The 23,076-nt window shown below is 28.9% G+C and overlaps 2 protein-coding genes across 2 annotated transcripts in view; both read right to left on the bottom strand.

Annotated features, from left to right (window-relative positions):
- Positions 1 to 8,212: 8,212 nt before the first annotated feature.
- The window catches only part of LOC113550581 (CCR4-NOT transcription complex subunit 6-like), a 56,559-nt gene continuing 41,695 nt past the window's right edge, over positions 8,213 to 23,076 (bottom strand). The window contains exons 6-13 of the mRNA XM_026952510.1: positions 20,872 to 20,940; positions 20,608 to 20,765; positions 19,154 to 19,308; positions 17,175 to 17,326; positions 8,957 to 9,175; positions 8,701 to 8,875; positions 8,499 to 8,638; positions 8,213 to 8,419 (exon numbers count right to left, since the gene is read on the bottom strand). Coding sequence (XP_026808311.1) covers positions 8,337 to 8,419; positions 8,499 to 8,638; positions 8,701 to 8,875; positions 8,957 to 9,175; positions 17,175 to 17,326; positions 19,154 to 19,308; positions 20,608 to 20,765; positions 20,872 to 20,940 — 1,151 coding nt within the window. The 3' untranslated portion in view covers positions 8,213 to 8,336. The remainder of the gene's footprint in view (positions 8,420 to 8,498; positions 8,639 to 8,700; positions 8,876 to 8,956; positions 9,176 to 17,174; positions 17,327 to 19,153; positions 19,309 to 20,607; positions 20,766 to 20,871; positions 20,941 to 23,076) is intronic.
- LOC113550582 (protein YIPF5) lies at positions 10,196 to 11,153 on the bottom strand. The gene has a single exon (XM_026952512.1). The coding sequence runs from the start codon at positions 10,977 to 10,979 to the stop codon at positions 10,278 to 10,280; it is 702 nt and encodes a 233-aa protein (XP_026808313.1). The 5' UTR covers positions 10,980 to 11,153; the 3' UTR covers positions 10,196 to 10,277.

Below are 23,076 nucleotides of genomic sequence, written 5' to 3'. Positions count from 1 at the left end.
TTTCATACCGTGTCTACCTACCATAACAGTCCTTTAGTTTTCAGTCACACGCGACAAAACACACCTGAATGCGCCAAGAACTGTTTAAAAAACGGATCGTATAACGACGTAGAATATGAGCTAATCTAAAAATACTACACTGTGTGAGTCAAGTGCATACTTCAAGTTATATATACTGAATACGTCGAGTCTTAAACATCGAGCTTTGCGTAGGTACGTCGATGGCCGAAAATCTTTGTTATCTTAGCATGAAATCAGCAGTATAATTATACTACTATACTACTCGTATATTATATTACGTACCAACTTAGATTTAAAAACAACTCTATTGCGTGAAGTTTTGACATTTGTGTAATTGTGACCTCGTAACTTTTGGCCGTCATATAATAATATTATTATGGCTCAATTAGATCCAAGATTTTTTTTTCCTGTTATTAATTTATTTAGCTTTACCCAAAAACAGTAATACACTTTTAACGCTAATTTTCTTACGTCTCAATGTCGCCGTCAGTACAAAGTTTAACACGCAAATGCTCATTACGTCATCAACTATACAAACATTACAAACTTATCGCAATATAGTTCAAACATTTAACGTCATTCGGGTTGTTCAGTAGTTGTTCGAAAAATCAAATCAGTTTTGATTATTCATATCATACCGTCCGTACTACAACTAAAACACTAAACGCCAGTAAACTCCAGTACTCTTAGTTTTCGACAGAACTTACCTCAATTTTTAGATTGCTTAAGTAAAATAAATCGGGTATATCGACTGCTTTAGAAAGATATAGCGTTAGTCGACGGACAGTGATGATGGCCAAGTATCGCCTGATTATGAATCGAATCCCAATAAATCCTTTTACTACTGCTCATTAAAGCTCAAACAGCCTGTGGTTCACAGTGTTCGATCATCGAATATTGATTTACAAATATATATAGTGTAAAATATGTAACTTATGTCTTATAATATTTTAAACTATCCAGACACGTTTACGATATTAATAATTATTGCGTACTAACGCATATCTGCAGTCGACGTCGTAATTGTAAACTTTTAAATTGTATTGGTAATACCTACACCAACATCTCGACACGGCCTTTATATATTATTATAATATAAATTATATCAATAATTCTAACACAGAATGATGTTATACAACAACAACTTGTGAACAATATGTTGTTTTAAAATTATTTCCTACTAAAAACAAAAACAAACACCATATTAATAATTGTTGTTTTTACACCTACCGGAATAATACGATTAATAATAAAAGCAATAACGTCAACTTTAAAAATGTATTAGTAATAAAATACTAATAAGTAATTGATACTCTATCATAATCTACACAATAATAATTAAAATACCGAACATGACCGTCCCTTATTAAACAATAAAAATGATTGTCTGTTGAACTCATTATTGTGTACAATGTACATAATAATAATTTTGATGTTAACTGAGAAGGAAAATGTATGTTAATTAATTATCAAATTTAATATTAGTATAAAATTAAAATAATACAATAAATTAATCAAAAAATAAAATAAGCAAAGTTTAGCTATGTTTATTTTTATAGATAAAAAGTGGGGAAATAGGTGACCGCCTTTCTGTATAGTATAAGTATCGAATGTACTTTGCTGTATTGAGTAGGTCACCGCAGTAATAGATGTGTTAAATTTGAATTCAATGCTAAATCGTTGCCCACGAAAAACGATTATAGGCGCCGAGCGAAAACGATCTATCATTATTATATTATTAACTATACTACGTATATATTTTATCAAATATTGATATCAGTGGATATTATAATATTGTAGTAATTTATTTAAATTAGTGATTTGGATAAAAAATTTTCTGAGAAGGAAGGTTCTTGTATATTTGTTTGTATTTTGTTTTAGTCATATGATTTAAAAACGCATAAAATTTATGTTTATGCATTCAATACTATGAAAATATGCAGAAAATAATAATAAATAATAATAATTTATTAGTAGAATATAAAAATTGCATTTCATATTCTATTTGGTATGTGTGTAGCTAAACATGTGAACATATAGCATTTTTTTATTGTATTTGCTTATTCTAAATATAAAAGTAATCAATAGCTATGATATTTTAAGTATATAATTTGAAATAATTGGATTTTAAATTTTGGATTTCGTTTGACAACTCATTAAGAATCTCCACAAACTTAGTTATTTTTGTAGGCACGTGACTTCTGCTGTAACTTAGGAATTAGAATTGGAATTTCCTAGCGGAAGTTCAAACAATAGACTATTAAGCTTTTTATCAGTTATCGACTATATAATTATCTTGTAAGATAATGCTTCAATAAATTTTAACAAACTAGTAAGTTCTTAATTGAGCGTGAAATGAACGTTGTGGATATTGTGTTGGTGCTTATAAATATTAAAAATTTCTAAAAAAAACAGTGTAAAAGTTAAGAAATCAAATCGTTTAGATACAGTTATACTTCCAAATTCGAGAATAATATCTTTTCTTTCGGTGGTAAAAGGTATAATATAAAGTTATAATCCACCACATTGGAACTGAAAAACACGGTAAGTACCAACTTAATACTAATGAAGTGAGTATAATCTTCTCCTCTAAAAATATTAATAAATGCCAATTATCTATTTTACAAGTAGTAAAAATCCAATAATATTTCAGTATCAAATAAATAATATTTTTTAGATTGAGTAAATTCAATTAAAGACTTAGAAAGTTTGAAAATTATTTATCATTTAAATTAAATCATTAAATGGTCATAAACAAATCATATAAAACGCTAGGTTTTATCAATAGAAATATGAAAATGTTTAAAACCTCTATTTATTTAAAATTTTAAAAATACTATAATTTACATTTGTAACATCCAACCTCAAGTTCGGTTCAATCATCTAACTTTGTAACTAGGTACTCAAAATATATAAATGATCTCGATCATGTCCATTGTAAATTTTTGAAAATTATTATTTATGTGCTTTATACATATATTACTATAGAGATACCGTTAATGTTGAAAACTTCTTGAGCCTAAACTCACTAAGCACAAGACGTAACATTAGCAAATATTAAGTTATTTTGAACAACTTCATCGACTATCTTAAATTATTTTATGAAATTGGTTTCCGCATACCATGTAGAAACAACCTAATTACTTACCTATAATACCAATAATGGAGATAGCACATTTTTTTCAAGATGTTTTGTTTTGGCCAATAAAATTTTCCCGCCAAATTAGATTTTTTCGTTCTTCCTTGCAACATATTTAAATTTGAGATTTTAGAATTAATAATATTATAATATTAGTATTGTGATAAAATAATATTAATATTAGACTAGAAATGTTAAAACAATTATTATAATTTTTTAAAAGAGCATTTGTCCATGAATATTAAATAAGTAAATATTAATTAAGTAAAGTTTTAAACTTAAGTATACTTAGTTTTAAGGTGAAATAAAAATCATAGCATCTATAATATTAATCAACAACCAGGGCAGAACTCAGTACATAAATCATCATTAAAAATGTATGTAGTGTGTACAAAGACAGCTTTCTTAAGGATCAATATAATTTACCCTCATATCAATGCAATTAAAAAAAAAACTTTTCGGAAATCATTCTTGACCAGAGAACATTACGCTAAGGCAAACTTATTTTTGTTTATTATGTTGAGACAATATAATAAAAATATTATCTAGTGTATGGAAAAATACCCTCTCTATTCCACCTATAGGATATTTCTACCTCCATTTCTGATAACAAATCCTGTTTCGATTGCTTTTCTAAAGTTTTTAACTTACAATATAATTGATTTTCTATTCAAGGCTGCTTGGGGTTAAGGAAAAATTTTAAACCGAATACGAAACACAAACAAAATAGTGGCCACAGCCTTGTTATAACAAACATAAGTTTCCGCAACAAAATTGCTACACGTTTCTGGTTTGTCCACTCCGTGGTTATGACTTATGATTGAAGCAGGTTGTACATAAACTTTCTATCCAACTTCATGTACAAACATAATCCCCATCATTTCTACAGCCTCTGGTGGTTGTACATCGCCATGCTGAAACTAGGGAGAGAGTATCACCGCACCCTGTGTTTAATTTTACAGGTTTTTGATATTGAAAACAAACTTTTGTGCATTTTTATGTACACGATTACGATTTGAATTAATAAATTATGTCACAATAATAATAATTGAACATGAATTATAAATGTATAAACAATGATAACATTGTCATACAAATTACAAAATTAACTGCTATACAATAAACACAAACACATGGCATTTTATTGTTTTTGTTTAAATTAATATGTAATATTACTTTATTATTAGACATTAGCTAGTTATTATATTACATATTAGTCATAAACTCATAACTCATAATTGTAATTTATCGTTTGTCAGGTAGTTAACTAAAATAATATTGACATTTTGTATAACTGTACCAGCTAGAAAATTCATTACATGAATTAATCTCACTTGCAGAAATGCAATATGTTGTGAATAGGTAACATGATTGGTTTATGAACAAAGCAAATTAATAAAATATAGGATCGGCTATAGGTCAATATCTCATATAGGCAATATATACCAGAACATCGGATATAATGATAAAATAATGGGATCGTCCCAGTTCTAATTTTTAAATTATAAAATAACACGTTTGTAGGTGTACTGTACAATATAATGCATGCCGATTGGTAATTAATATATATATTAGGTAGGTACCTATATTACACTTGATTATTTTTCGAATACTTTTGTTGACAATTATAATATGCGTACGAGCGCAATTAGCGCATATTAAACCGATTTCAAAGGATTTAGTCATTCAGTGATTTTTGAAGTTATAATAGGTATATTGTAGACAACTTGGATTTTCACATCGACTTTACAGATCTAATATTTATTATAATTTCGTACCAGTATTATCATAGTTTTACTTTTGAAAAAAATATCATAATAATAATAACAACACACGCACAGACACAGAATACAATAATTATTAATGAAATAATAAAATAACAGAATAATATTATTATTATATTGTATCAGGTATATGTTTTTGACATCGAATGGGACACCTATATTATGTATACATTATACATATATTATATATATAACTTAATACGAGACGCAAGTCTTCGTAGTAACTAATGATACATATATATATCTCATATACACACATTTATATAATATATATTTACAGCACATAATATATAGTATATAACACATACATGGGTATACATACATCATTTGCAGCAGTACATAAAACATTATTATTGTATCATACATACACACACAACACACATACGACAGTAATAATATATATTATATAATATGTACAATATTGGTACCTAGGTATATGTTATTATATTTAGTGTGCGGTTGATCTCTGCTCAGTACAATCGATCTAAATGAATTATATGCATTTATAGTTATAATATTACTTAAAAACTATTTTAATATGTTGATATTATGTATTATTATGTATTATTATCTTACATCGAAACGACAATGTCGGCGGTATATAAATATAGGAATACCAAACACGACATCGATAGCGGAGGGAATAATTCTACAAGGGGATGAGAATCGCGAGGGTGCGAGACAGACATGACTGCGCTTCATACGATGTGATATTCTATTAAAAGCCTACAAAAAAAAAATAATACTATCTCTCTATTATAGGTACTAAACATTATAAAATGTTTAGGTAAGAAAACACGTCTGCTGATAATACGGTACAATTTCACAAGAGTACAATATATTCTGTGTTGTGTACAAAAGATAGTACCTATTCAAAATGACTTAAATAATATTACTATTAAAATACTAAGAAAAAAAATGTACATAAAAGTAATAATGCAAATACCTATATCACAATAAATGTGTTTGTTTATACTACTCGAAATGTTTGCGCTTTATAAACATTATATTTAATTGTAAATATTCAAAATAAAAAAGTTGTAATTCAAATTCAAATTTCAATATTCAATACTACACGTACTTATATTAATTATATTTCTAATGAATGATGAATGATACATATTATTTTACTTGTAAAAATCATTTTGACACTAAATAAAACTATTGTAAGTTATGTAAAAAGTGTTTAAATAAATTTTAAATTCTAAACATTTCTATTTGAATATCATATAAAGTATAATAATAAAAAAATAATACATAGGTAGTCAAATATTGATGTAGACTTTGAATTTGTACTTTAACGTAACTATAGGTGGTCGTTGAATGCTGTGGAAACATCAGCTCGCACCCTAACTTAAAATTAGCAGCAAAAAAAAAGTATGTAACAACCTCAATCTATATCACTCGTATTTTTCGTTTTGATCATTTTATTACCTTAATACACGATTTATTTGATTCAATGTCATTTTTATGTGTCCACGAAACACAGAAAACCGCGATACGTAAGCACCCTAACGGGCCTAAAAAGATGTTTATAGAGTTCGACTAGTTGTCCGTGCGTTATGTAGACGTAAACTATACAGAGTTAGGATGAAACCATAAAAGCATCGAAACAAAAAAAAATAAACTAAAACTAAGAACGCGTTCGGAATGACGACGAAAACATAAATTCGAAAAAAAAATTTTATCATATTATCGTAAAATTATTTATTCTATGTATAAGACTAATAGGTAGGTGGGAGTCGTCGACGTTACTAGTGTTACATAGCCGCCGTTTGGGATTCTCAGTTCTCGGGCAACGGTGGAATAATTATTGCGAAACTTTAAAATAATAAGAATTGGGAACAGAAGAAAAATATTTAGACATTTGTCGAACGAAAAGCGATTTAATGTTCTCCACCGTGAAATCCACTAGCTGAGAACACTAAATATGAACCTCGTTTAATAAATAACAATATGTCTATAATACGTATCTCTGTAAACATGCGGAAAAATTTGCCACATTCTATAATACATCAACAACAACACACTTATGAACTAAGTCTTAACAGTATAGGTATGATGATTATAATAAATAATACATGTGCGTACATTTCGTAATTATAGTGAGAATCATCTCGTGTGGCGCTTCAGATCAATGGCAATATTTTATAGTTGCAAGTATTGAAGTATAACAATATTATTTCATTAGTATACAAGAAAAACAATCTACACGTACATACTCAATTTTCATAAACTGAAAATTGCTATATTATAAGATAGTGTTATTTGTTTTATATAAAATCTATTGAAAATCTATCAGCAGTAAACTTTAATTTATTTATCACTACATTTAAAGTAATACAAGTTACAATTTTACATCAAATCATAGGACATGGATCAAAAATTACAAATCATATTTAAATACTGTACATGAGAGTATAATAAAAAATAATAAGAACAATGATGTATTATAAGTGTCACTGTGCCTCTCTATTGTTGACAATTAATATACTTATGAAAACAGTTGCTATGTAGTAAAGTTTTTTTTAAATGTCTTATAAAATCTTATATTTTCATTACAATGATGAAATGTATTACATAGGTATAAAACAAAAATTATTCATAAATATTATAATTTTTCACAATTATATAGTTGATCAGAATACTAAATACGTATAATGTATTCAGGAAATAAACTAGTAGATTTTCTGTGATTGGACTGAAAATTTTAAAATATCAGTTGAATGTCTTTTAAGCAATATGAAAATAATTCACAAATTATACAAAACAAATAATCAATGAAAAAAATGTTTCCAAAAAAAAAATAAACATTTATTTTCAGCATTGTTAAAATAAATGAAAAATTAATTATTTTAAGTAAAAAATAAAAAAGTGACTCAATATTTTGTTATAAATAAAAAAAAATATAGTTATTACAGTAATAATAACTGTAATTAATAAGAAAAACAAAAGATTTTCAACAAATATTTGTCAGAATTTCTCTACGGTGTTGTATACAAAAATTTGAAAATAAATTAAGGATAGGGATTGAGGAGATATTATTTTACGTACATAAAATAAACTAAGATGAAAAATAGTAGCTAAGTAATAACATAATAGTTCACAATAAATCTTATTTTCCGTACATTTTTTTCTTATTACTTTTTTCAGTTTATGATTTGTTCGTAAAAAAATAAATAAGATAAAATGTAGTCATGGGATGTTTTTTTTTAAACAGATTATTATTTGCATGTGAAGTCAATGACATATGTTAAAAGAGGATAGGTAAAGTAATTCAAATGATTTACTGTTATTGTGGTACAAAGTGTATAGTGAGTGTTCGTAGCATGTACATACGCTTAATAAATTGGCAATTAATGTTTTTTGACGGTTTTCAACCGACGTTGAGGCTACCTTCGACCAATCAATCCGTTTGAGTTGCTTTGGTGTGCATTTGGCGATAACTCGAATTCCACTAACAATGGAAAATGATCTGAAAATTAAAGTTATGTGTAACAATCACAATAATTGAAGTTATTGAAACATAAAGGCGTGTGTTAAGAGATATTTACCAGATGGTATATGAGGATGTGGACAACCAAGTACTTTATTGTCTTTGAACCATTCAGGAGCTAATGGGCCGAGTAAACCGAGAGGCGTCATTGTCTGTCTAGTGTAGAAAATATAATCAATGATGCCTTTAAAATTGAATCTAAAATATAAATTTCATATGTAAAAAATAGATCAACAAAACTAGATTTTCATATAACACACGTATAATTTGTAAATGGCATAATGTTTTCGTAAGCAGATGATAACTTAAAGGAATGCATAAACTCGTTTGGTCTATCACATGTAGAAATTTTGTGTAAAAGTGTCTTGTATTGCAAATCTTTAAAGTCTTGATGATCTGATGATACTTTACCAGCAGACAAAAATTCTATCACTCCTAATCAAGAATAGAACAGATGAAAAAAAATTAAAATTAAATACAATAATAAATAACACACAAGTTAAAATAATTTCATACCAGAATCAGGCAACGAATTGAAATCCCCGCACAATAACAGCTGTATTGGCGGTTGATGGTGATTCACATTACGATAATTGCGGTTGGCTTCTTCCAGTATTGTGTTCAGTTCATTTGATAACATCATGATTTGTATGAGCTTGACATCGCAGAATTCTGGATCCCAATGTATGTGTGCTGTGCAAACAAGTATAGGCTGTTGGACTTCTGATGGCAGAGCTAAATAACAATATATACTTAGTAAATCATACACACTTCAGTTAATAATATTTATATAATTAAAATAAACTAATTTAACTGCAAACATGTAATGAAAAAAAAATTATTTAAGGATTAAGGAAATTATTTAATTATTAAGGAAATAATAAAGATGTCCAAACCTAAATCAATATTGTTAAATAATTTTAATTTTTTTTACTTTTCATATAGATAAATATATTATAAAGTTATATTATATCATATTATATTTTAGGGGCTACCTCATTGAAGGTATAACTCCCAGACATGTCCATGTACACATATTAATTTACAAAGTTATATAATTAATATATTATTATTACCTATACATTATTTATTGACTAATATGTATACACCGTTCATGTATTGTTTTTATAAAGAACTATTGTTATTTAAATAATAATGCCTAGAGCAGTTATTAAAAAAAATATTATATTTATAATCATATTGTTTTTAGTAACTATCATTTTTTAACAAGAGATAAGACCATAAATTCAGTAAAAAAATTATTGTTTAATCAGGTAATAAAAAAAAATTGATTAAAGATTTAATGAAAAATACAACATAATACATTTTTAGTTATACTTTCATGAGTAATAAATAATAACTTGAATTTCATTTAAATTATATGGCTAAATATGTTTAAACATTAGTGTTATACAAATTATTTAAAACTATGACAGCAATGGAAATATAAACCGAAAATGAAATAGCTAAATATAGTATTTCATGACTACCTAGCATCTACGCATTCATTTTTTACAAGAACCATGTATGCTTATGCATAGAATGCAACCCATAGAGAAATAACATAATATTTTTATCAGTAAACTAATTTTTTTTTTACAGTGTTAATATCTCACCTTATGATAAATGATGAAACATATGATGTTTTTTCAATGAACTTGAAAACTCTAAGGCTATATTTGTAAGATATGATATTTCAAACAGTAAATGCATGGTGAACTGGTATTGTAAAAATAAACATTGTACAACGTAACATATTATTGTATATAAATATATTAAAAGAAAAAATATAGGTATAATAATTTACAAACATTTAAATTAATGAACATTAATAATTTCAATACAAAATAAACAGTGTATATAGACCACAGATGATGGCACACGGATAGGCCATTAAATACTTCTGATCGGAGTTTCCAAACATGGCAACAAATACCCTAGCTGCATTCATACTGCTCCAGACCACAGCCGCCAACACAATGATAGCACCAAATATATTCTTGAGGTTGACGAACACGGCAAGCAATGCTACCAGTACGACGGGCGTAAAAGAGTAGCCCAGTACAGAAAATGTAGATGTCAATGTGACTTCTGACGAATCGGTCATAGCCCAGAGTAAACCATACATACATACGGATGTTAACACGGCCAAGCCGTATATGTAGCTGAACATTAGCTTGCCACCGGCTAACAGCAGCAGCGAAGTGTATGTCAGGTATAACGCGATCGGGCCTATCACGTCATAATCGCCAAGAACAACACCACACTTTCCGGTCGGGTCTAATGAGTGCATCAAGCGAATGATGATTTTGTTGAGGTCGATGCCGAGCTCTTCGAGCAAAGGAGGTTCGTCTTCCTCACCGGTGAAATTCGTTGTAGGTGTAGGCTGCCATGACGCGGCTGCAGGCTGGTTCAACTGGGCCGGTTGAGAATAGCTGTCAAAACTCTGATCGTAGTTGGAATACGAACCGGCGTGGAAGTTGAGATTGTCATCGGACACGAAGTATGAGTTGTCCGGATAGTATTGATTCGGGTTCATGGTTATCGTCCGCTTGTATAATCTTTATGTGAGAAACACAAACGAAACAAACACACACCGCAAGCGGACCGTTAGAGATTTATTGGAATCCGTAACATAACATAATGCACGATACGTGAAACATCTATAATAGCGTAGTATCCACAAAAAAAATCGTCGAATAACAAATTAACAACACGATAACTGATAACATTCGCGTACTAGACGATAACGAACAGGGCAACCACAAGCAGCGACGAAAACATTGTGACGTGCAAGGCCGGATAGGCGCACAGCGCGACGGCGGTAGCGGTATCCGTCGATCTTCCGCCGGTTAATGGTGTTGAAATATTTATCAATATTAATTATAATATTATCATCATTAAACAGTGAACGGGTTTATTGCTAATCGGATTAGTCGAGTAAGTACTAGGCGAATTGAGGTGCAGCAATTCGACGCAAAGTATTGTACAAGGCGAATTTCCGGTTTTCGGTCATGAAGGTACGCGGATTTGCAAATAATAACGGTTTTCTGAGACTGCCACCTGACGGGACTCGCAAATTTGATCTTTTTTTTCTAAATGTTTAAACCAGCGAATGCTAATTTCGTCGTTTGTCGACTGCGAGTGTCGAAAAATCGAGCATGAATACCGCGTTTTTAATTTATTAAACAAACAACAATTTTTGTCGCGAAATTTACGTGAAAAAACCCGTTTGCGCAGCATATACCTATATTATATTTTATCGATGTATAATATAATACTAAAGCAAGTTAAACTATCTCCAAATTCAATATCAACCAAAACACGACAACAGGTGTTGCCGTTTAAATGATTTAATTGTTCTATGATATTCAAATTTAAGCACAAAAATTTATATTATAAGATGACTAGATATAAAAAAAAAGTATATTTAAAATTTTAACTCTTCTATCATAAAAACATGTCATCTATATTCTATATTATGAATAAATGTACAATATACAACTAGTAATAGTTCATTCATAATATTTCTAAATGCAAAAAGTCAAACCATAGATAAATAATTTAATTGTAAAATTATAAATATTATTATTCAACGGGCGGCTGCGCATATGTTTCTTCCGTCTTACAAAGGTACAACATAAGAAACTTTACGTTACAATATTATCTATTTTACTCTGTTATTATTAAAACTAGCATAGATTAACTAGCTTAAAATTAAAATTTAAGATTATTATCAAATATCAATGCATCTAGGTGTTTATATTGATATTTTAATTATGAAGCAAGTTATTATGAGTTACCGAGTTAAATTGTTTGTAAATTTTAAAATCATCATAACTTTTTTCGTAATTAAAACAATAATAAAAGCCTCCGGGTGCTCTAAATAATAATCTTACCTTTACATTTTATAACAGGTTCACTGATTAATTCATTCTAATTTTAAAAATAATACAGTAAAATAGATTATTGTGAACGTGTAAAGTTCTAAGTTTGTAAGATGGAGACAATAATACAGGCCACGGGTGTGGGGTTCTTTTAATAATATATTAAAAAAAAAAAAAAAAATAACTTCATATACCTCACAAATGTATGGTTATAAGACCACTATTCTAATATAATGCAACAAAAATGTACTTCTGGTCAACATATTATATAATATACGCGTACGACTTTTTTCCGCAGTGTAAATTTGAAGCCACCGCCGACCTTTGATCTATATTTAGTTTATTTTACTCGATGCTGTACAATGTACATTGCGAGAGATGAGAATATTTTTTTTATTATTGTAATACGTTTATACGTTGCAAACAGCAATTACCAAAGCGTTGGAGCGCATAACAAATTTACTATATTATCACAGAATACATATTATATTATAATATTTTATACATAATGTATACGACATACGCGAGGCACACATCACTCACTCAGTCAGAAAGGCGTTGAAGCTAGTATGAAACCATCTCACACGCATGTCAATAATATATAATATACGTACATTAAGTAGTATATATCTATATATATATATATATATAAACGACGATGACGACGACGACGACGGTATTATAAATTACACAAGACAAATAATGTAATGATTTATAACGAGCGTATACACCTCATCGCGTGTTCGAGAAATACAAAAACAAATATACGCATCGGCATTCACACGTGCGACGAATTCGAATACGTCCAGATATTTAATCGTAGCATCGTGACCATGGTCTATGATATAATAATAATGATATAAATATACAGTGTCGAATTTAAGGCGAAAGAGCGAAAGGCGAAAGGTGCTAATGATTTAAAATTCAGGGATGATGAAGTTCTATACACATTTTAAATAAGTATACCTCAATACGAGGTAACCTACTATATAATATAGTAATATACTAATATGTCAATATTTATAAAAAAAAAAAAATACATTATATGAGTTGAACAGGACTACAGGAGCTGCAGTGTAGATATCTATCTACATGTCGATATTGCTTTGATAACGACAGTAACAGTATGAGGTCGTTTTCAACTCATTATATTATGTATGAATGTCTGATATATACGAAAAATGTAAAAAATTAATTTTCGTAGATAATATATTGTTATACAAGAACTGAATGAACTGATATTACTTGCATTAAGTTATATATTAAATTGATTATGATTTAATTCATCAGTTCGCAAAACATCTGCAGACAAGGTGTAATATATAAAATCATTATTTTAACGTGAAAATTGTTAAATATTTCTACGTATGTGTCTGGGACAGTGATCCAAATCAGGAGAGGTACTAGTAGTTAAGTATTGCCTTAGGGAGAAAATATATATAAATTAATTCACCATCGACACGATATGGAGGTGGTATGTCAGGTATGAGTTATCATCATTCCAGTTAAAATGTACAAAGAGGATGTCTACATGAGTGTGTTTGGTAAAACACTATAAAACTGTGGCTAAGCCTAGATAGAATTTCAAAGAAAAGAGTTATGCGAAAAAATGAAAAAGTATCGGCACACGACTGTTCTAAAAAAGTATCTATATATAATATTACATATATGTATTATACATAAACCACGAGGATAAATTGAGAAATTCGATTCTGTAACATAAGATATTGTAGGGCTGTAATCAGGTCTAGTGACTGCAGAGAAAATATGATTGGGGAACCCCCACAAGTCCAGACTTTAGATTCAACTCAAATTTACATGAAAAGAAAGAGGAACAATTTTTAAGACTATTCATTAAGTCCTCGTTGGTTAAGAGAAATTTCTGGTGTTGATTAATCTTATATTTAACATGAAAAAAACGTTTAAAGAGAAAACAAACAAAAAGATAATAATAATTTAGTAAAATGCTGACAGACAGTACTATAAACAAAAAAAAAAATGCTTTTTGACCGCGAAAAAAAATAATCAACATAAATAGAAAAAACTAAGAAAATGTCAAATAAGTAAATAAAAGTAGATAAAAAAAAATGTATGAAAATTTTATTTATGTATTGATAAATTGTGCACAAAATTTGCCACTTTTTCGATTGGTCAGTAAAATTATATCATTTATATGAATATATAATAATATATATAGCTATAATTCTTAATGACACCTCCACGCAACGACATGACATATATATTATTGGCGCAAAATTAGGACCGGCTACAGATCATATAAATGTCATTATACCATATTACTTTATCATAGAAAATTATACATACTATAGGTATGTTTAAAATTGTTTTAGATAAATATTATTTAATGCTAATTTCAAGTAACTGAATGTAATTGGATTTTTTTTTACTTTTAATTTCTCTCATCCCTCTAAGGCTCTAATAGTACCAACTAAATCTAATTCACTACTATAAACCATCCCGTGCCTTTACACATATACACATTACACACACATCATTACAAGACTTATACATTATTACATCGCTTCACTTAGAACCTAAAATTGTAGTTTGAAACGCAGGGGTATATAAAAATTTCAGTTCTTGCTCTTTATTCCTGTACCGGATACCAAACAATTATAGGTACCTAATAGTAGTCCAGTTAGCTTCATATACCAAAATTTGGAACCCCTGTAGTGCCTACTCCTCGGGGCTAGAAATGTTCTATCTATATACGGCCTTGGTTGCAATATATAAATATATTATATACTATATATAGAAATATGGGGGCGAGGAGTCACTCATAGATATAAAGAATAAATTATCGCCGAGAGACTTCTATGTATGTCTATCTTATTGTAACGAATTACATAATTTTTTTATACGTATGTATGACTCGTAATTAATAATTAAACAAATTAGCACCCGTGCAGTCGGTCTCGCACACATTATATTTGATACGGCGTACTGTGTATAATGAATCCCACTAGAAACACGCGTGTCGTTATGTGTATTTAAAATGGAATTAAATAATCGTTTTTTCGATTTTATTATTTCGTTTAAAAACACTAAGTATATATGTAGGCACGACAACAAGCGGGGTACATATATCTATACATATATATAAAATTATACGTTCTAAATACTAAAATACACGTTACATTGTATATTATGTATAATAATGTATGTCCAATGCATCAATGCGATTTCACGCTAACAATTAAAATGAATTTCTTACGCCCGCTATCGGAGACGATTACGGTCTACTTATTATTTGTACACAGATTAACACCTACGACAGATTATAATGTATTAGCTATGTGTTTTGTAATAATATGTGCAATGTGCACAATACATAGAAATCAATACATAAGTATGTTTTGCTGCATTCGTGACAACAACGGAAATGTTGATTTTTACAAACGCATTGTCGTGCTGTGCTTGAATTTAGGTATATTATAATAGACAAGCATAGAAAGGCGTAGACTTTTTGATTTGTTTCAGTCATATCCGAGGCGTGTGGCAGCGACCGCAAGGTATGAAAACGGCGGGATGAAAATCAGACAATCGCAGACACAACTAAGTATATAGTAATACACGCCTTGAAAATAATAACGCATTTTTTTTTTATTAATGTGAACTTACAAGTATATACACGTGATATAATATCATGTATGTATTATAACATATATATTAGTGTTTTTAAAAACAAATTGTGTCTATATAGGTATACAACTATATCATTATAATGATCAAGTATAGCGTATTAAAAATATAATACATTTTCTACTTAATATTTTAACGAGTGCGATTGAAACCGAAATCTTTGTATAATATAGTATGTATTATTATAATATACGCTCTTATTATTGAAAATTACGTCAAAATACGCGTGGCGTACAAAATATAATGTATATATTATACTACCTATACTTCAGCTCAGTGTCCGTCCGGAGCAATATATATTGACCTATTCAATTGCTAATGACGACCCCAGGGCCCTACTGACTTTCACTTATTATTATTATTATACACGTCGTCTCCGCGCCGATCATAATGCTATTATATTATTATTATTATATGGGAGGTATATACGCATATATATTATACACGAGTTAACGATTCTATATTGATCATCGTCGGGCGCACATTATCCTATATAATTCTAAACTATATATTACTATATTTATAATATACACATTCGAGTTAACGGGCGCGTATATTACAAGTACCCATATACATGATATACACTATATATATAATAAATACGCATGTGTGTGCGTGTTGGCAATAACGCGCAAGTATATAATGGGCGTTATCGACTTATCGTAGCGCGAAATCTTTTACTTTATCCTTGAAATGAGTATATTATACACGAATAAAAATATACCTATATGCCGATATGCACGCGTGCGTGAGTGTGCATGAGTTGTGTATAGCGAGTTAATCAAAACGCAATGATTAACGTTTATTGCGACCGCGAGGAGGCCTATATTTTATGCGTATCTTCGTTGCACGCGAAACGAACGCGAAAATTATGAATATTCCGTTTGCAATCGTACATCAAAACGTTGTTCATTAATATGGAACTACATATATATATACATAATACACAAAGTATATGTGAACCATATACAGGCGTATATAATATAACCAGAGCATGCATAGTCCTCGGTTCCCGTATTTATAGTATATATGTGTCTGTGTGACGTGTGAGAACGTTTCAAAATAAAATATCTGCATTCTGTAGTCAGATGAAACTAATATACACTACATAAATAATGCATTTATATTTTTTGTATAAGTCTATGTATAATATAGAAAAATTACTCCTGGCGTAGTCGACTTACAGTTTTCCCATGCGGTTTCGTTGGTTTTCAACAAGGCGGCCAAACCAATATTATCCCTGGGCATGACTCGGTTGAGCATGTCATCTGAACCACTCGAATTGGCCATTGCCAGTTGATTGAATTCTATCAAATGTTCTTTGATTAACGTAAATCTAGAAAAAATAAAACAAAAATGTAAATAATTAATCAGTGTATACACGTTGAATTTTCGTGAATGTTACACAGAACAAACGTAATTTGATTAAAAACAATCAAAATAATATAGGCACCTAATATATAGTTGATGTACAAGAAATAATTACTTATAGCATCCTTTCCCGACTTGTGTAAACAAGATTGTGGCCTAAACGTAATTTACTTATTTTTTTTTTAATTCTATAATTCTATAAATTCTATATAAAGGGCTTTATTGAGTCATAATATTTGAGTCACAATAACGCGTGTTTACTATTCAAACCTAATTGCCAAAAACCCAGTTTAATCGTATATACAAAATATACTATCATTACTATTGTAATACTATAAAACTATTATAAGGTAAACGACAAAAACTATAGACATATAAAAAAATTACCAGATATAAATATGTAGAAAAAACTTAAATATCATATTTAAAACATGTTCAATGCTGCAGGATGATGTTTTAAAAAAATTATAATTTGGTTAAATAATATATATATATATGTATATATATGCAATATAATATATTATATTAGTAAGTTTAATAATATCTAAGCATATAGGTATATTTATATAATATAATATGTCTAAATTAGGTATACAGCGACCGTTCCAATCGGTTTTACTATTTCTACGCCAACCTCTTTAGTAGTCAATTGCAGAAGCGTTACAACACATTATTGTACACGTTGACGGCAAATCGAACAGTTAAAACTCGTCTTCGTAAGGTTGTTTAACAATGCCCCTAAAATTGTAAGTACGCCACTGCCAGCAGTAGAAGACAGCAAGAATAAGATGAATTATTTAAACCCTGTAAAACCAAGTGTTCTTAAAAATTATGAACGGCCGAAATATTTTTACGAATAATACACACATTACACATATACAGAGTGATCATAGCAATACAACATAAATATAATGGTTAATTTTAAAAGCATCACTCGTACTTGATCTTGGAAAGCATATTAACGTTTTTGCATATTTTTATTATTTAAATCGCTATATTTCTTTATTCTTTAAGTATCTAACTTTTATGGATGACAACATATATTTTAATTTCATATTCCTAAACAGAATATACATAGAAGTCGAATAAAACAAGTACCTTTATTAGTTAATTAAATACAAGTCACAGATTTGTTGTAATAAAATATTGAAGAATATGCATATAGTTTTAAGTGAACAAAATTTTAAAAATGTACCTATATATATAACAACATGCGTAAAATACTTGGGAAATGGTATAATTTTTAGATTTTACTATAACAATGAAAAAATATAAGAACTTTTACTACTTTTATGCTTTTTAAGATAATGAGCAATTACTTTACTGTTAAAATAATCTCTTAAATCTACCTTGATATTATAACAAGTAATTAAACAGTTACGGTCAATGCAAATTTAATCAAAGTACGAATGTACATTTATATACATTTATACATCAAAAAATGAAATTAGTTTATGTAGGTAGTCAAAGAAAACAAATTGACCAAAGCGCCAACCACCCGAAATAATCCGTCTAAGAGCGATTGTCACCGCGGTTGTATGCCGATCAGACGTGGTCTCGATTTTGTTTCCAATATTGGAAATCCGAAGGAGATATTAATATATTATGTATATACAACAAACACGTATTTAATTGGTATAAGTTATCAAACCTGATGCATGTGTGTTAAAAACCGCTTATAATTATAAATGGAGCCATGTACCCCAAGGCTTTAATACAAGTCATGACCACAACCAGAACATAAAATATATAATATACATGTATATTGTATCCAGTGGTGAATAATACTAACTTGATCGCTCGGAAGAATATTGCACATCCATCTACTCGTTTACGGTCATTTTCGGACATAGTCTTAGCTCTTGACTTGGGGGAGAATACACCGTCGTAGCCGTCCTTCTTAAGCTCCGGTAAAAAGAAATTGTAAAATTGATCCGTTTCGACTTCCTAAAAATTTAAACAAATTCATTAATTGTAATTTTTGAAGTTATCAAAGTCTATTATGTCTATGTGCATTAGGTACTATGTATTGAGTTGACAAAAAATATAAATGATAAATTAACAATCACTGCAATTACTAATGATTTATTGTGGACACATATACATACAACGTTGGTCAAATGAAATTAAATACAATTTATCGTATTTTTATTCATAAGTATACCAATACTATATAAATATCAGCTACTACCGTCGATTATAAAATACACAAGTATTTATAATCTATACAACACTAAAACTGTAATACAGTGTACATACCTACTCGCAGGTAACATGTGCGCGTGATATGCGTACACATTAAACTGCAAAAATTATAAGATTAGTAATCCGCCAGTTTAGTCCTTTAAAAATTGCATTGAGCATAACTAAAATTGTTATTAAAAATTCAACTAGACCTAAAGCATATATTAAAAGTAGTAATTTTAATGTTACTTATTATCACTTCATTCAAAATTATTTAAAATTAATTTTATATTAAGGTTTAATATATTTTATTCTAATCTTTAAATCTTTATATAATTATAGGTATTATTTCTTTTATTAAAAAACGACAATCATTTTGAATAATAAAATTCTGTTAGTTTTAAATACGATGCAGAACATAAATATTTTTTTTAAAACATAATCTATAACTTTGGGGATGAAAGGTCATCATTGCGTGTTTTATCTGCTATATCTGTAAATCTAGAGATTCAATATTTATAAGATTTAATTTATATAAGTACACTAGTACTAAATAAAAACTATATATTACACAATATCAATATTTATTTTTATTTCTATGTAAATACTAAAGTATAGCACTTACATACATGTTAAATTAGAAAAATAAAAGTTATAGTGAATACTGTAACAATATCAGCAATTCAAATTGTTAAACACAATATCAAAATTTAAATTAAATTATTAAATTTTATTTTAGTATGACTGGTTTTATTTAATCCTGTAATATTATTTTTTAAGCCCTAACATTATATAAACAATTCCAAAAATGTAAATAATTAATATAAATTAATATTCTTGTAGGTAATGGCCCAAGTCACTGAGTAAGTATTTATCAATATTAAAAAAATAATAATACAATAAATCGTATTGTACATTACACAAATACAAAACAACCATTATGTTTTGTAATCTTGACGAAATATATAATATTTATAGAATATGTGTGTCCCGTATTTGTGATTGAAGAAGGGATTAACTAAATTAAGAAAATAATTTAACAGTTTAAGCTTAAACACGTACTTGTAAAGTTATAATGTCGGCAGTATAATGCCGGATTTCGCCTAAAATGACTTTTTTCCTATAATCCCAAGAAAGAGCCCAAGACGGACAGTATCCGTACATTTGAGTAGTAGCATATTTTTCGCATAAAACGTTATAACACATCACTGTAACTGGACCTGTAACGTCAAAAAAGATCAACAATAAAGCTTTTAAAATGAGAAATAATTATTATAAATTTATAAATAAGTTATAATATTATTATAACACACTATGGTGACTTACAGGAAGGAATATTCTTGTTCGGTCTAGATAGAGGTATCCACGGTCTTCCAGGGGGCACAGGTACTCTCACTGAAAAAAAAAAACAAAATAAAATTATATAAATAAATAGATTTCTAATTAATAATATCACTAAATTCACTAGTGTTTAAGAGGACGTTATACCCGTATGTGTTATCTGTCTTACTAACGTACAACATAACAAATGTTCGTTCAGTAGAATACATTTTGTGACGTTAGCTTTAATATCAGAGTAAATTTACCTATTATCAAATTTAAAGGTAAGAATATTATCTAGACAATGTCATATGTTTTTAATGATATTATTATTTTAAAGTGAGTTAAAGCTATGTAAAATATAACAACTTTAAAATGTTCATAACTCACTTTAATATGATAATATCATTAAAAGCATACGTCATTGTCTAGATAATATTCTTACCTTTAAATTAGATAATAGGTAAATTTACTCTAAGATTAAAGCTAACTTCACAAAATATGTTCTGCTGAACGCAAATCTGGTATGATATATGTTAATAAGACAGAGACAACACATGCGGGTATAACATCATCTTAACGACAATAGTAAATATAAATATACAACAACACAACAAGCAACTGTATATATATAATAATAAATTAATAAGTAATGGTAAGTGATTTCTATTTTTTCGACCGATTATTAATCGTGTCAAAGGACTTATTCCCGGCGCGCACACAATACCCTCTGCCACAATCGCGTGAAAGTCACATCTCCGCCATACAGAACGAAAAAAAGTAATCGTAAAAAACTATTTCGGCAACAACAACAACAATAATAATAATAATATATTAGGTCTAAATGAATTCGTTCGCAATCTAGTAACACACAAGTCAGCACATTTTACTCGGCGAAACAAAAACGTCATTCATATACACGCTACAAGCGGGTTATTGAAATATTTATTGTCGATATTAACTTGTCTAAATCGAAATTAAAGACACACACAACTTTAATACACACGTCATCATAACTTGATTGTAGTAGTATGCACATATAAGCAAAAACGCCTTATGTCACACGTGTACATTATATTATTTTATGTACAGAGAGAGACACATACGCGTTGTCTTGTCATCTGTATAGGCAATTATAATATATTCATTTCCAGTCAAAATCGTCTTTGAAGCCTGCTCTTGTATATTATTATACACACACACACGCATATAAAATATATTAATTTAGTCTCGTCGAATCAGATTGGAAATCGCGTTTAGTAATAATAATACATATATATATTCATTGAGACCATTGAGTATTACGTATGCCGAGAGCGTGCAATCACGTTAATTTTTCTTTATACATACGATCGCATGCGTACACACACACACACACACATATATATATATATATATATATTTAATAGAAGCACGCGCTTGACTATCGTTGTCAATCGACCAATAAATTTGTAAACGCGAGCGAGCCGGTCTTTCGCCTCCCCATCCCACCACTTCAAAACATCAACACGCGACTACTATAGGTTCTCTAGTTGGATAGTAATTTACAATTTATACATAAATGATACATACATATATAAATGTACTTGTAGAAAAGTAGAGTTGAATCGCATATTATACAGTAAACATAATATTTACGCATTATAAATAATTATAATTTATATAATAACTACATAAAAAACAAATGCTCTGTTAGGCCGATTGCCGCTATTCCTTCGGTCCACTTTGATTGGCTACAGATGAGCAAGAAATAAAAAAAGTTATCGTCGCACTAGGGCGATGATATATACATAATATGTAAGTATAAGGGCATAACGCGTATCCTTGATTGAGTATAATATAATTATTACTTATCATATTAATATTATATATTTTAAATTATTTATAACCAATGTACATGTACGACAAGTTGAAACGCCGCATGCAATAATTCGATTTCAGGCTAGAAAGATTGTCATACGACGAATGGATGTTCAGACTAATGAAAAGCAAAAAAAAAAAAAAATCGAGAACAATTATTAAAATGATAATTATTACTGTTCGCACTGATAAATAAATTAATTATTGTTTTTTACGCGTTATATACACATAACAAGTCAAGAGAGAGCGTGCGCGCGCGTCCGCCAACTCCATTATGTCCTCTCGTCACCACGTATGGTTATGAGTTTATGATGACGAAAAAAAATATTTCTAAAAAAATACAAACAATCG

This window comes from Rhopalosiphum maidis, chromosome 1 (assembly GCF_003676215.2).
Source record: "Rhopalosiphum maidis isolate BTI-1 chromosome 1, ASM367621v3, whole genome shotgun sequence".
Classification (NCBI taxonomy): Eukaryota; Metazoa; Arthropoda; class Insecta; order Hemiptera; family Aphididae; genus Rhopalosiphum; species Rhopalosiphum maidis.
Note: the sequence above shows the minus strand (reverse complement) of the source record. Positions and strands in the feature narration are given on the sequence as shown.

What these genes read in the sequence shown, in the direction of transcription:
- LOC113550582 (XM_026952512.1), bottom strand. Translation starts at nt 10,979, where the DNA reads ATGAACCCGAATCAATACTATCCGGACAACTCATACTTCGTGTCCGAT.